The sequence below is a fragment of the Mastacembelus armatus genome, chromosome 11, assembly GCF_900324485.2.
Source record: "Mastacembelus armatus chromosome 11, fMasArm1.2, whole genome shotgun sequence".
Classification (NCBI taxonomy): Eukaryota; Metazoa; Chordata; class Actinopteri; order Synbranchiformes; family Mastacembelidae; genus Mastacembelus; species Mastacembelus armatus.
The window spans coordinates 12178453-12192215 of NC_046643.1; the positions used below are offsets into that span (position 1 = coordinate 12178453).

The 13763-nt window shown below is 36.9% G+C and overlaps 3 protein-coding genes across 5 annotated transcripts in view; all 3 read right to left on the reverse strand.

The window, feature by feature from the left end:
• Positions 1-13763, reverse strand: part of necab1 (N-terminal EF-hand calcium binding protein 1) — a 60443-nt gene that overhangs the window by 42217 nt on the left and 4463 nt on the right. The gene's annotated exons all lie outside the window — the stretch shown is intronic.
• LOC113126395 (galactose-specific lectin nattectin-like) lies at positions 2280-4744 on the reverse strand. Of its 2 annotated transcripts, none has more exons than XM_026300390.1 (7): positions 4647-4744; positions 4098-4151; positions 3847-3859; positions 3257-3369; positions 3000-3134; positions 2703-2811; positions 2280-2562 (listed from the first exon to the last, which is right to left on the reverse strand). In XM_026300390.1, the coding sequence occupies exons 2-7, from the start codon at positions 4149-4151 to the stop codon at positions 2498-2500; spliced, it is 489 nt and encodes a 162-aa protein (XP_026156175.1). In that variant the 5' UTR covers positions 4647-4744; the 3' UTR covers positions 2280-2497. The 2 variants fall into 2 exon arrangements, with proteins under 2 accessions (XP_026156175.1, XP_026156176.1); XM_026300391.1 differs by having other exon boundaries at positions 3257-3354; positions 4647-4740.
• Positions 9863-12313, reverse strand: LOC113126396 (galactose-specific lectin nattectin-like). 2 transcript variants are annotated; one of them, XM_026300392.2, is made up of 7 exons: positions 12210-12313; positions 11661-11714; positions 11410-11422; positions 10840-10952; positions 10583-10717; positions 10286-10394; positions 9863-10145 (listed from the first exon to the last, which is right to left on the reverse strand). In XM_026300392.2, exons 2-7 carry the CDS (start codon positions 11712-11714, stop codon positions 10081-10083), a joined length of 489 nt encoding a protein of 162 aa, XP_026156177.1. In that variant the 5' UTR covers positions 12210-12313; the 3' UTR covers positions 9863-10080. The 2 variants fall into 2 exon arrangements, with proteins under 2 accessions (XP_026156177.1, XP_026156178.1); XM_026300393.1 differs by having other exon boundaries at positions 10840-10937; positions 12210-12303.

Genomic DNA, 13763 nt, shown 5'->3' on the forward strand with positions numbered 1-13763 from the left:
ATATGATTTGATGCACTGTGTTACTTGGCACTGTTCTGCTCCTGTATGCACAGCACCCACTGCAATAGCTGGACTGTCTCATGTGTATTAGGCTGAAGACATTGAAAAACCATAGAACTGAACACAAAGTCTGCATTTCTTTCTGTAAACTTGACCTTAAATGGTTTAAATATTCACTCAGTAGTTAATTTCATTTAACTTTTGCATTTTGTTTGGCACTATACCTCCCTTTCTTCTCCTTCCACTGATTGTATGCATACCTGTTGACAAGGAGTTTGAAATATAAGCCTCATGATTGTGAAAACACTAATGAAGTGAATTATAGGAAATGCAGCCACTTCATCTATAGGTTACTAGGAAATAAGTGAGTCCCACATATGTGTTGGATAGAAGGTACAGTTCAATAGACACTGTGTCCCAGCTCTTAACAGACCATCATCAGGCCGTGTTGATCAGTAAATGTTGATTCCAGCCCAAAATCATAGTATTATTATACCAGTATTAGATGGTGAGTATCAACTTTGAAGGTTGTAGTGGAAAGTGGGTTTTTCAGAGAGTCGTATGTAAAGCACAGAGCAAACAGTGAGCAGCTCCAGCTTTGGGCAACTCAGCAAAATCAACTCAAAAACATCTTTATTTTCCATTTTCCATGTAAAAACTGGTTTAAACAGAGGACAGACAAATGCTACAGCTACATGCATGTGATGGAAACTTTTTATTATCTGAGCATTTAGTAGTACCATGAGAATCATGCTAATGCAGCAGTTCTTAGGAAGCAGGTCTGTTTGGTATCTCTAAATATTGATTTTAAAAAACTGTTGAATGATTCTTAAATGTTCAAACAATAAAGTTTGTTTATAACCGGTCTTGCCTAACAGTTTGTCATTCTGTCCCCTGAGGACCACAATGGAAATATGCGCAAAGAAATATTGTTTTATTCTTATTAAAACAAAATTTCCATGTGACACTTTTCCTCAACCACAATGTTAATTCCAGTACAGACAAATGTCCGGAGGAGTTTGTTCAAAAGCCATGTTCAAACAGCTAAACAGCCAAAGGTGGAGTTATGCTTTTTTAGCAGCTTTTGTGTCATGTGAAAGTTTCAGAGCTGGACAGTCACATCAGCCATTTCATTACATGCAGCAGTTTATTATATACAGAAAACTAAAAGTAATGCAGTCTAACAACAGTCCTGCAGTAAATCCATCCTTCATGAAGGTCATGTTTATTTTTTTGTGTAAACTGTTTTAAAGAGTGACCCAAACAAAACATGTATGTCAGGTTGATTGGTGACTCTAAATTGCCTATAGGAGTGAGTGTGAGTGTGTGTGGTTGTGTGTCTGTATGTGGCCCTGTGATGGACTGGTGACCTGTCCAGGGTGTACCTCTGCCTTTCACCCAAACAGAGCTGGAATAGGCTCCAGCAGATCCCTGGGACCCTAGTTAGGAAACAGTGGGTATAGAAAATGAATGAATGGATGGATGACCAAACAATAAATATAAATGTCAACATAAAGGATTAGAATCTAAAACATCCATTATCTATTCACACTTGTTCCTATTTAGGGTCACAGGGATCTGCTGGAGCGTCTTACACGTTCCAAGGCTTGAGTATCATATTTTGAGTATCATATTTTGAGTATCATATTTTGAGTGTCATATTTTGAGTATCATATTTTGAGTATCATATTTTGAGTGTCATATTTAGAGTATCATTTTTTGAGTATCATATTTTGAGTATCATATTTTGAGTGTCATATTTTGAGTATCATATTTTGCCAATGTTTGGATGGAGTCTCCCTAAATTTTTTTAACCACAACCGTAGACAATAATCTTGACCCTCTTGATATACAGTTCCTCTGTTGTTACACTTTAAGTTCAGTTCACTTCTTTTTCAGAGGTACATTCTAGCCATATATTCATGCTCTGTACAGTGTAGACTAATTCAGGGATTACTTTACCTCCTAACTGCATGTTTGGGGTTAATTGATTTATCTTTCATGGACCATGAAGTGTTTCTCTTTGCTCATGCATGTATGAATAACCATCATTTACAACAACATAACAACAGGTGTAGGTGGATCTGTGGGTTTTAACTGATATGTCACTTTAATGATAAAAGCAAGATTAAATATTTGATGTTTTAGTACAATAACATCTGTCCAGTTAAAATCCATGACTGTAGCATTTAGGAACCTAATAATCTAAACAAAGACATTAATCCTTATTTTTTTATTGATTATTGCAGGTAAACATTGAGAAATGACACTAACAACAATTTTATTTCATTTTTTTGTCTTTATTGAATGCAAGCAGTTTTCAGTTAATGTCCAGCTCCACCAGCTTTGGTCTCAGATTGTTGATACAATGAAGGTAAATGAGCTGCTACATTGAGCTGAATTAATTGGAAGCAAAATTATCAATAGACTCTCAAGCACTGATGCCATCGAGGCCTGACATCTCGCTGGAGGTTAGGAGGCTGTAACATGGAGGCCGTTACTGGGTGAAACCACAGACGTAAGGTCTTTTTGACTCACAGGCAAGGTCATTGTAGCCGTCGACTGTGGGGGAAAGACACACATGAGCAAAACAGCAGCATAAATAAGAGAAATATTCATTTTTTAAAGAATGAAATTCTAAAATATATTTTAAATCTTAAATACAGAAATCATAATTAACAGGATAAGAAATAGTTTGGTACCTTTGATGTATATCTCCATACAGTTTTCTGTCTCAAGATTGTTTGGCTCCCCAGTGGCCCAGGCGATGTTGACGAACCTGGAACCATCACTCCACCTCCAGACACCCTCCTGAAATTTAATTTCCAAACATTAACCTATTGATTTGCATAAGGTAACCCCTGAACCTGTACACTCAGTACAGTAAACTTTATTTAGTGGTCACCCAGAAATGAATCTGTGTAAAATTATCGATTTATTCCTTTGCAGCAGCAGTAAACACAACACAGCATCAAACTTGTAGATGTAACATTACTCACCTTCACAGCATCATTTCCACCGATCCAGGCAGTTTGAACGTCACCACTCACAGACTGAACGATGGATTTGATCAAGCTCTGCTCATTTTTACTTCTGACTGAGGCCAGGTTTGCATTCAGTGCAATGCAGGCAGACTATAGAGACAGTGGGAAAGTAGGGAAAAATCATTGATTTTTTTGCACAATTGGTAATTAACACAACACTGATTAAGGCTAAAGCCAGAAAGTAAAGAACAACATGTATTAAGTGTTATTACCTCTGCATTGCTCCAAGTGTCTGGAGTATTGAAGAACCTGAAACAGCGAGGGCCAGTCTTACTCCAGCCAGCAGGACAGGGTCTACAGTCACAATCACCTGCCGCACAAATGTCTTATTGGAACGATGACGGTGTGAAACACGTTCAGTCTTGTATTAGAAACACTTCACATCACCCTGACTTCACAAATTTATAACTGTTGGTTACTCTCTACACTTGTAGCACATTGACTGAAATCATCCAAAATAAACAGAAGTTTACATTTAATACCCAGTTAATGTAGATGACATAAGGATTTTACTCAAATTGAAAAGTCTTCAATCTAATGTCCCTTGTGATGGACAATTATAGATCCTGTATACTGGATTGACTCAAACTGGATTTACAGTATAATTTGTTGAAGAAATGTTTGATTGTTCATTGCCTTATTTGTATTTCTTTAGAAAACCAAAGTAAAATACAGACACTTTATTTTAAATATTATAGTTAAATAATGTGCAGTATAGACAAAAAGACAATGATACAGACAAAAAGACAATGATACTGACTTTTATAAAACTGTAAACATAACATAAGTTTATAGGACAAACCTGCAGATGTCAGCTGTAAAGGAAGAAAAAACACATGATCAGAAGTTAAGTTTCAACCAATTGATGTATATTTTAGTTCATTTTTAAAATATTTCACACCCAAACAATTCTTCAGTCCTTTAGCTGCACTAATGGTAAGTATGAAGGCAAAACAGGGTTTGAGATGGGTAATATTAAAAACATGGCACAGGGCCAGGAGGGCTTTGATTACAGGTCTTATAAAAATATCAATAAAAAAATACTTTACTTACAAGCAGTGGCCCACAAAGGAGCAAGAGTGTAACAAACTGGAGAACAGATGCCATCTGTTTAAAGATAAATTAGTAACATAAATACGACATATGCATGGGATTACTCAGACAGGTTGGAGTTTACCTTCAAGGAATTTAACTTTAAGGCAGATTTTTCTGAAATAATTACTGTAAAGGCATTAACCTCCATTCTCGTTGCCTGTTTTTATACAGTGACATAAGTAATAAAACACACAGTACAATATAACAGGTAGCCCAAAGCATAGTTTTTAAAAATTAGAGATGTATGCTAAGACTCACGAGGCAACACGTCAGGCTATTATGGACAAACAAACAGAAAAAAATGTCTGATCCTTTTATTATCACAGCATCAATTAATACTTGTGTTTATGGCTAGCCTTAAGTGAGGACAACATATTTCTACTGCAATGACCAGTAATAAAAATTTAAAAAGTGGGTCTCTTCCAAAGAAAATGTTATATATGGCCTACTGATCAAAAGACAGATCAATAATCAATTTTCTGTGCTGAGAGTTGAATGTAGTCTTACCTTTTAGGTAGTGATCTGATGAGTTTGCAGTTGCAGCAGCAGGTAATATTGTACCAAGGGAGTGGAAACCACTGTCTTTATACACCTTAATTTCTTGGTTGCAAATTATTTTTTAAATAGAGAAATGAAAGGCACACAGCCCTGAGTTATCAATTATCTTGAGTAGACATTACACTGTTCAAGAAAAACATTAACTCAAACAAACTTGTTTGCCTTAGATGACACTCATCCTGCTACCAGCTAATAGGCGTAGGCAATATTTGTTCTTCACTCCACTGATTTTACACATATCTGCTCACAAAGAGTTTGAAATATAAACCTCATGATGATATAAACACTATTGAATTGAATTATAGGAGTTGTATTTAAAGCACAGAGCAAACAGTGAGCAGCTCCAGCTTTGGGCAACTCAGCAAATTGACCTCAAAAACAACTTTTATTTTTCCAGTTTCCATATAAAACCTGTCTCAAACTGTTTCTTGTGTCCCTGTGCCCAAAGGACACCTTCTTAACTAATATTATCTGATAAGTTTTATGTGGTCTGAAAATATGTCATAAAAATCCATAAGGCTATGGCTAGCCTTAAGTGAGGACAACATATTTCTACTGCAATGACCAGTAATAAAAATTTAAAAAGACAAACAAACTTGTTTGCCTTAGATGACACTCATCCCGCTACCAGCTAATAGGCGTAGGCACTGTTGCCCCGATATGACACAGCAGGTTGTGTTGAGTGACACTAGATTAGAGATCTGACATCACTTTAAAAAAGTTGGACTCCCTCAATCAGTCATGGTCAAGGCTGAAGACAGAACTGAACAGTGAAGCCTTTCTTTCTCTCTATAGACATGACACATTTTTAATGACAATCACTATTTAAATTCACAAACTCCAACCATGACCACTACAACTAACTGCATACCCCCAAACTGTCAGGATCTGTGTTTTGAGCTTCCTGTTTTGTGCTTTTATTTTGTAGGTTCATTTAGGATTTGGTTTTGTTCTGTCTTGTTCCTCTTTACTTTGACCCAATTAGTTAATTATTTTCACCCATGCCTCATTTGTGTTTTCCCCTTTATATACTTTTGTTCAGCCACAACCTTTTGCCAGATTATCTGCCTACAGACCCTGACTAGATGCCTCGTTTTGACCCCAGTGTTTGTCTACCTGATCCTACCTTGTTTTGTTACCTTGCTTTGCTTTCCCCTTTTTGGATTTTTGTTCATAGACTACCCTGTTAAGTTAAGCTAAGTAGCTGTTTGTTTGTTGTTTATGTGCTTTTCACCATGTTCTGTGTTCTTGGTTAGTTCCCTTGTTTCATGTCTGTTTCCCCTGGTCTGGTGTGTCCCCTGATGTGTGTGTGACCCAGACCTTTGTACCTTGGAGTTTGTCCCCCTTACAGTCTGGTGTGTCCCCAGTGTGTGTGTATGTGTGTGTGTGCGTGTGTGACCCAGACCTGTGTGTTTTGTAGTTTGTTTGGAGTCTGGGGGGGTCCCCTGTGTGACCCAGACCTTCATGCCCTGAAGTTTGTTCCCCCTTGCAACCTGGTGTGTCCCCGAATGTGTGAGTGACCCAGACCCTTGTCTTGTCCTTTTGTTCATGTTGTCTTGTCCCTCTTGGTTATGTGCCTATGTTCCTCTAGTTTCCTGTGTTCATGTTTTGGCTTTCTTTGAGTTCTGCTTTGGAATAAAGTTTCCTTGTTTGAACCTGAAGTACCAGAGTGGGTGAATCCTTGGTCCTAATTATTAACCCCCTTTGCAAAACCTGACACAAACCTGTTCATTAACCTTGTGACCATAACCATTTTCTAGTCTTGGTCAAGATTAGAATATCTGTTCTTCACTCCACTGATTTTACACACATCTGCTCACAAAGAGTTTGAAATATAAGTCTCACGATATAAAAACTATTGAATTGATTTATTGGAAATGCATACGCTTCATCTTTAAGGTATTAGGAAATAAAAGTCAGGATATTTAATCCTCTGTTGCCTTAACTTTTTTCGTTTAAAAATTCTCTTGAGTCCACACACCTTTATTGGATCTATACACAAAAAAAACTCACTCGACTAACAATTTAAATGCCGTTTCAGGTTGCTTATCTTATAGACACTCTAGACGTTACAGTTCAATAGACAGTGTCCCATCTCTTATCAGACCATCATTAGGCTGTGTTGATCAGTAAATGTTGATTCCAGCCCAAAATCATAGCTCCAATTTTAGATGGTGAATATGAACTTTGAAGTTGTAGTGCAAAGTGGGTTTTTCAGTTGTATTTAAAGCACAGAGCAAACAATGAGCAGTTCCAGCTTTGGGCAACTCAGCAAATTGACCTCAAAAACAACTTTTATTTTTCCAGTTTCAGTTTATAATCTGTCTTGCCTAACAGTTTGTCATTCTGTCCCTTGAGGACCATAATGGGAATATGCCCAAAGAAATATTGTTTTAGTCTTATTAAAACAAAATTTCCATGTGGCACTTTTCCTCAACCACAATGTTAATTCCAGTATAGACAAATATCTGGAGGAGTTTGTTCAAACAGCTAAACAGCCAAAGGTGGAGTTATGCTTTTTTTAGCAGCTTTTGTGTCATGTGAAAGGTTCAGGGCTGGACAGTCACATCAGCCATTTCATTACATGCAGCAGTTTATTATATACAGAAAACTAAAAGTAATGCAGTCTAACAACAGTCCTGCAGTAAATCCATCCTTCATGAAGGTCATGTTTATTTTTTTGTGTAAACTGTTTTAAAGAGTGACCCAAACAAAACATGTATGTCAGGTTGCTTGGTGACTCTAAATTGCCCATAGGAGTGAGTGTGAGTGTGTGAGGTTGTTTGTCTCTATGTGGCCCTGTGATGGACTGGTGACCTGTCCAGGGTGTACCCCTGCCTTTCACCCAAACAGAGCTGGGATAGGCTCCAGCAGATCCCTGTGACCCTAGTTAGGAAACAGTGGGTATAGAAAATGAATGGATGGATGGATGACCAAACAATAAACATAGATGTCAACATAAAGGATTAGAATCTAAAACATCCATTACCATTGTCTTCTGGAGCATCTTACACGTCCAAGGCTTGAGTATCTTATTTTGAGTGTCATATTTTGCCAATGTTTAGACGGAGTCTCCCTAAATTTTTTGAACCACAACCGTAGATAATAATCTTGACCCCCTTGATATACAGTGGAGATCGAAAGTTTGAGCACCCCAAGAAAAATGTGTATTAATGTGCATAAAGAAGACAAGGAAAGATGGAAACATCCCCAAAAGCCATCAAAATGCAAATGAGACATTCTTATATGTCAAAAAAAGTTGGATTTTATTTTCATCATTTACACTTTCAAAATAACAGAAAAGCCAAATAAAGGTGTCTGCAAAAGTTTGGGCACCCTGCAGAGTTAATACCTTGTACTGCCCCCTTTGGAAAGTATTACAGCTTGTAAACGCTTTTTGTAGCCAGCCAAGAGTCTTTCAATTCTTGTTTGAGGTATCTTCGCCCATTCTTCCTTACAAAAGTCTTCCAGTTGTTTGATATTTCTGGGCTGCCTGTTACGCACTGCTCTTTTAAGGTCTATCCATAGATTTTCAATTATGTTAAGGTCAGGAGATTGTGAAGGCCATGGCAAAACTTTCAGTTTACGCCTCTGCATGTAATCCACCGTTGATTTTGAGGTGTGTTTCGGATCATTATCCATTTGTAGAAGCCATCCTCTCTCTAACTTCAGCTTTTTCACAGATGGCATCAAGTTGGCATCCAAAATTTGCTGAAATTTTATTGAATCCATTTTTCCTTCTACTCGTGAAATGTTCCCTGTGCCACTGGCTGCAATACAACCCCAAAGCATCATTGATCCACCCCCATGCTTAACAGTTGGACAGAGGTGCTTTTCATTAAACTCTGTGGCCTTTTTTCTCCAAACGTACCTTTGCTCATTCCGGCCAAAAAGTTCAATTTTAACCTCGTCAGTCCACAGAACTTGTTTCCAAAATGCGTTGAGCTTGTCTATATGTTGTTTTGCGAACTTCAAACGCTGATTTTTGTGGTGTGGACGTAGAAGAGGTTTTCTTCGGATGACTCTTCCATGAAGACCATATTTGTACAAGTATCGCTTTATAGTGGAGTGGTGTACCACAACTCCAGTGTCTGCCAGATCTTTCTGCAGGGATCGTGCAGTCAGACGTGGTTCTTGATTTGCTTTTCTCACAATCTTGCGAGCTGTTCTGTCTGATATTTTTCTTGGTCTTCCAGTTCTTGCTTTAACTTTCACTGTTCCTGATGACTGCCATTTCGTAATTACATTCCGAACAGAGGATATTGACATTTGAAAACGGTTTGCTATCTTCTTATAGCCTTCTCCTGCTTTGTGAGCATCAACTATTTTCAGTTTCAGTGTTCTAGGCAACTGCTTAGAAGAGCCCATGGTGCTGATTGTTGGAGCAAGGCCAGATGAGTCTGGGTATTTAAAACCTTTGAGATTGACAACACCTGGTCTTTCCACACAATGATTGTGAACAGTCCCTGACACTGTCAGGTCTCAGCTTTCCAAAGGGGGCAGTACAAGGTATTAACTCTGCAGGGTGCCCACACTTTTGCAGACACCTTTATTTGGATTTCTGTTATTTTGAAAGTGTAAATGATGAAAATAAAATCCAACTTTTTTTGACATATTATAAGAATGTCTCATTTGCATTTTGATGGCTTTTGGAGATGTTTCCATCTTTCCTTGCCTTCTTTATGCACATTAACACACATTTTCTCTTGAGGTGCCCAAACTTTCGATCTCCACTGTACAGTCCCTCTGTTGTTACACTTTAAGTTCAGTTCACTTCTTTTTCAGAGGTACATTCTAGCCATATATTCATGCTCTGTACAGTGTAGACTAATTCAGGGATTACTTTACCTCATAACTGCATGTTTGGGGTTAATTGATTTATCTTTCATGGACCATGAAGTGATTCTTTTTGCTCATGTATGTATGAATAACCATCATTTACAACAACATAACAACAGGTGTAGGTGGATCTGTGGGTTTTAACTGATATGTCACTTTAATGATAAAAGCAGGATTAAATATTTGATGTTTTAGTACAATAACATCTGTCCAGTTAAAATCCATGACTGTAGCATTTAGGAACCTAATAATCTAAACAAAGACATTAATCCTTATTTTTTTATTGATTATTGCAGGTAAACATTGAGAAATGACACTAACAACAATTTTATTTCATTTTTTTGTCTTTATTGAATGCAAGCAGTTTTCAGTTAATGTCCAGCTCCACCAGCTTTGGTCTCAGATTGTTGATACAATGAAGGTAAATGAGCTGCTACATTGAGCTGAATTAATTGGAAGCAAAATTATCAATAGACTCTCAAGCACTGATGCCATCGAGGCCTGACATCTCACTGGAGGTTAGGAGGCTGTAACATGGAGGCCGTTACTGGGTGAAACCACAGACGTAAGGTCTTTTTGACTCACAGGCAAGGTCATTGTAGCCGTCGACTGTGGGGGAAAGACACACATGAGCAAAACAGCAGCATAAATAAGAGAAATATTCATTTTTTAAAGAATGAAATTCTAAAATATATTTTAAATCTTAAATACAGAAATTATAATTAACAGGATAAGAAATAGTTTGGTACCTTTGATGTATATCTCCATACAGTTTTCTGTCTCAAGATTGTTTGGCTCCCCAGTGGCCCAGGCGATGTTGACGAACCTGGAACCATCACTCCACCTCCAGACACCCTCCTGAAATTTAATTTCCAAACATTAACCTATTGATTTGCATAAGGTAACCCCTGAACCTGTACACTCAGTACAGTAAACTTTATTTAGTGGTCACCCAGAAATGAATCTGTGTAAAATTATCGATTTATTCCTTTGCAGCAGCAGTAAACACAACACAGCATCAAACTTGTAGATGTAACATTACTCACCTTCACGGCATCATTTCCACCGATCCAGGCAGTTTGAACGTCACCACTCACAGACTGAACGATGGATTTGATCAAGCTCTGCTCATTTTTACTTCTGACTGAGGCCAGGTTTGCATTCAGTGCAATGCAGGCAGACTATAGAGACAGTGGGAAAGTAGGGAAAAATCATTGATTTTTTTGCACAATTGGTAATTAACACAACACTGATTAAGGCTAAAGCCAGAAAGTAAAGAACAACATGTATTAAGTGTTATTACCTCTGCATTGCTCCAAGTGTCTGGAGTATTGAAGAACCTGAAACAGCGAGGGCCAGTCTTACTCCAGCCAGCAGGACAGGGTCTACAGTCACAATCACCTGCCGCACAAATGTCTTATTGGAACGATGACGGTGTGAAACACGTTCAGTCTTGTATTAGAAACACTTCACATCACCCTGACTTCACAAATTTATAACTGTTGGTTACTCTCTACACTTGTAGCACATTGACTGAAATCATCCAAAATAAACAGAAGTTTACATTTAATACCCAGTTAATGTAGATGACATAAGGATTTTACTCAAATTGAAAAGTCTTCAATCTAATGTCCCTTGTGATGGACAATTATAGATCCTGTATACTGGATTGACTCAAACTGGATTTACAGTATAATTTGTTGAAGAAATGTTTGATTGTTCATTGCCTTATTTGTATTTCTTTAGAAAACCAAAGTAAAATACAGACACTTTATTTTAAATATTGTAGTTAAATAATGTGTAGTATAGACAAAAAGACAATCATACTGACTTTTATAAAACTGTAAACATAACATAAGTTTATAGGACAAACCTGCAGATGTCAGCTGTAAAGGAAGAAAAAACACATGATCAGAAGTTAAGTTTCAACCAATTGATGTATATTTTAGTTCAATTTTTAAATATTTCACACCCAAACAATTCTTCAGTCCTTTAGCTGCACTAATGGTAAGTATGAAGGCAAAACAGGGTTTGAGATGGCTAATATTAAAAACATGGCACAGGGCCAGGAGGGCTTTGATTACAGGTCTTATAAAAATATCAATAAAAAAATACTTTACTTACAAGCAGTGGCCCACAAAGGAGCAAGAGTGTAACAAACTGGAGAACAGATGCCATCTGTTTAAAGATAAATTAGTAACATAAATACGACATATGCATGGGATTACTCAGACAGGTTGGAGTTTACCTTCAAGGAATTTAACTTTAAGGCAGATTTTTCTGAAATAATTACTGTAAAGGCATTAACCTCCATTCTCGTTGCCTGTTTTTATACAGTGACATAAGTAATAAAAGACACAGTACAATATAACAGGTAGCCCAAAGCATAGTTTTTAAAAATTAGAGATGTATGCTAAGACTCACGAGGCAACACGTCAGGCTATTATGGACAAACAAACAGAAAAAAATGTCTGATCCTTTTATTATCACAGCATCAATTAATACTTGTGTTTATGGCTAGCCTTAAGTGAGGACAACATATTTCTACTGCAATGACCAGTAATAAAAATTTAAAAAGTGGGTCTCTTCCAAAGAAAATGTTATATATGGCCTACTGATCAAAAGACAGATCAATAATCAATTTTCTGTGCTGAGAGTTGAATGTAGTCTTACCTTTTAGGTAGTGATCTGATGAGTTTGCAGTTGCAGCAGCAGGTAATATTGTACCAAGGGAGTGGAAACCACTGTCTTTATACACCTTAATTTCTTGGTTGCAAATTATTTTTTAAATAGAGAAATGAAAGGCACACAGCCCTGAGTTATCAATTATCTTGAGTAGACATTACACTGTTCAAGAAAAACATTAACTCAAACAAACTTGTTTGCCTTAGATGACACTCATCCCGCTACCAGCTAATAGGCGTAGGCAATATTTGTTCTTCACTCCACTGATTTTACACATATCTGCTCACAAAGAGTTTGAAATATAAACCTCATGATGATATAAACACTATTGAATTGAATTATAGGAGTTGTATTTAAAGCACAGAGCAAACAGTGAGCAGCTCCAGCTTTGGGCAACTCAGCAAATTGACCTCAAAAACAACTTTTATTTTTCCAGTTTCCATATAAAACCTGTCTCAAACTGTTTCTTGTGTCCCTGTGCCCAAAGGACACCTTCTTAACTAATATTATCTGATAAGTTTTATGTGGTCTGAAAATATGTCATAAAAATCCATATAGCATTTTTTTTTCTTTTCCTACTTAAGTTGAATTTTTTGTGCGTTTAGTAGTATCATGGTAATGCAGCAGTTCTTAGGAAGCAGGTCTGTTTGGTATCTCTAAATATTCATTTTAAAAAACTGTTGTTGAATGATTCTTAAATGTTCAAACAATAAAGTTTGTTTATAACCTGTCTTGCCTAAAAGTTTGTCATTCTGTCCCCTGAGGACCACAATGGAAATATGCCCAAAGAAATATTGTTTTAGTCTTATTAAAATGCATCAAAAAAAATGTATATTCAACATTTTTGCTTAACCACAATGTTAATTCAACAGTATCATCATACGCAAATGTCCACAGGGGTTTGTTCAAAGGTCATGCTCAAACTAATAAACAGCCAAAGATGAAGTCATGCATTTTTCATAGTTTTTGTGTCATGTGAAAGTTTCAGGACTGGACGGTCACATCAGTCATTATATTAGAGCAATAAAAAACAAAGCTGTTATTAGTAACATCAGAAAATTGGACATCAACCATCTGATGACTGTGGAAAAGCAGTTTATTATGTACAGAAAGCTAAGGGATATTGGTAAGGATATTAGTCAGGATGTTTAGTCTTCTCGGAGGACTACTGCTTTTTCTTTCTACCTTGGCTTTCCACACTGTCTTTAACAAAACAGTCCAGCAGGAAATCCTCCTTTCATGAAGGTGATCATGTTTATTTTGTTGCTGAAACTACTTTAGAGAGGTGTTGCTTCATCTGTATTGTCATTTTGGAGGTTCTAGTTTGTGCTGTTGAATTGTAATCTGTCATACATAGAAGTGTTTATATTGTTTGGTCCAATCCATTTATGTTTACCTCTTTGTATAATGTGGTACAGTTCAGCAGCAGTACACTCTCTAAGACAGCGTTGATGTATAAATGGAAAATTCTCATCAGTGTGACCCAGTTTCTGTAAATATTCTTTATCACAACAGTCACCTTCTTTTGGATATTTCAGATTA

Bases quoted from the DNA above. Each gene is read 5' to 3' on its own strand.
- LOC113126396 (XM_026300392.2), bottom strand. From the start codon at position 11,714: ATGGCATCTGTTCTCCAGTTTGTTACACTCTTGCTCCTTTGTGGGCCA. The intron at 10,395-10,582 runs GTGAGTAATGTT...ATTAAATTTCAG, and splicing joins GTGGAAATGATGCCGTGAAG to GAGGGTGTCTGGAGGTGGAG. The intron at 10,146-10,285 runs GTACCAAACTAT...TTTCCCCCACAG, and splicing joins TATGGAGATATACATCAAAG to TCGACGGCTACAATGACCTT.
- LOC113126395 (XM_026300390.1), bottom strand. From the start codon at position 4,151: ATGGCATCTGTTCTCCAGTTTGTTACACTCTTGCTCCTTTGTGGGCCA. The intron at 3,135-3,256 runs GTAATAACACTT...CTGTCTCTATAG, and splicing joins ACACTTGGAGCAATGCAGAG to TCTGCCTGCATTGCACTGAA. The intron at 2,563-2,702 runs GTACCAAACTAT...TTTCCCCCACAG, and splicing joins TATGGAGATATACATCAAAG to TCGACGGCTACAATGACCTT.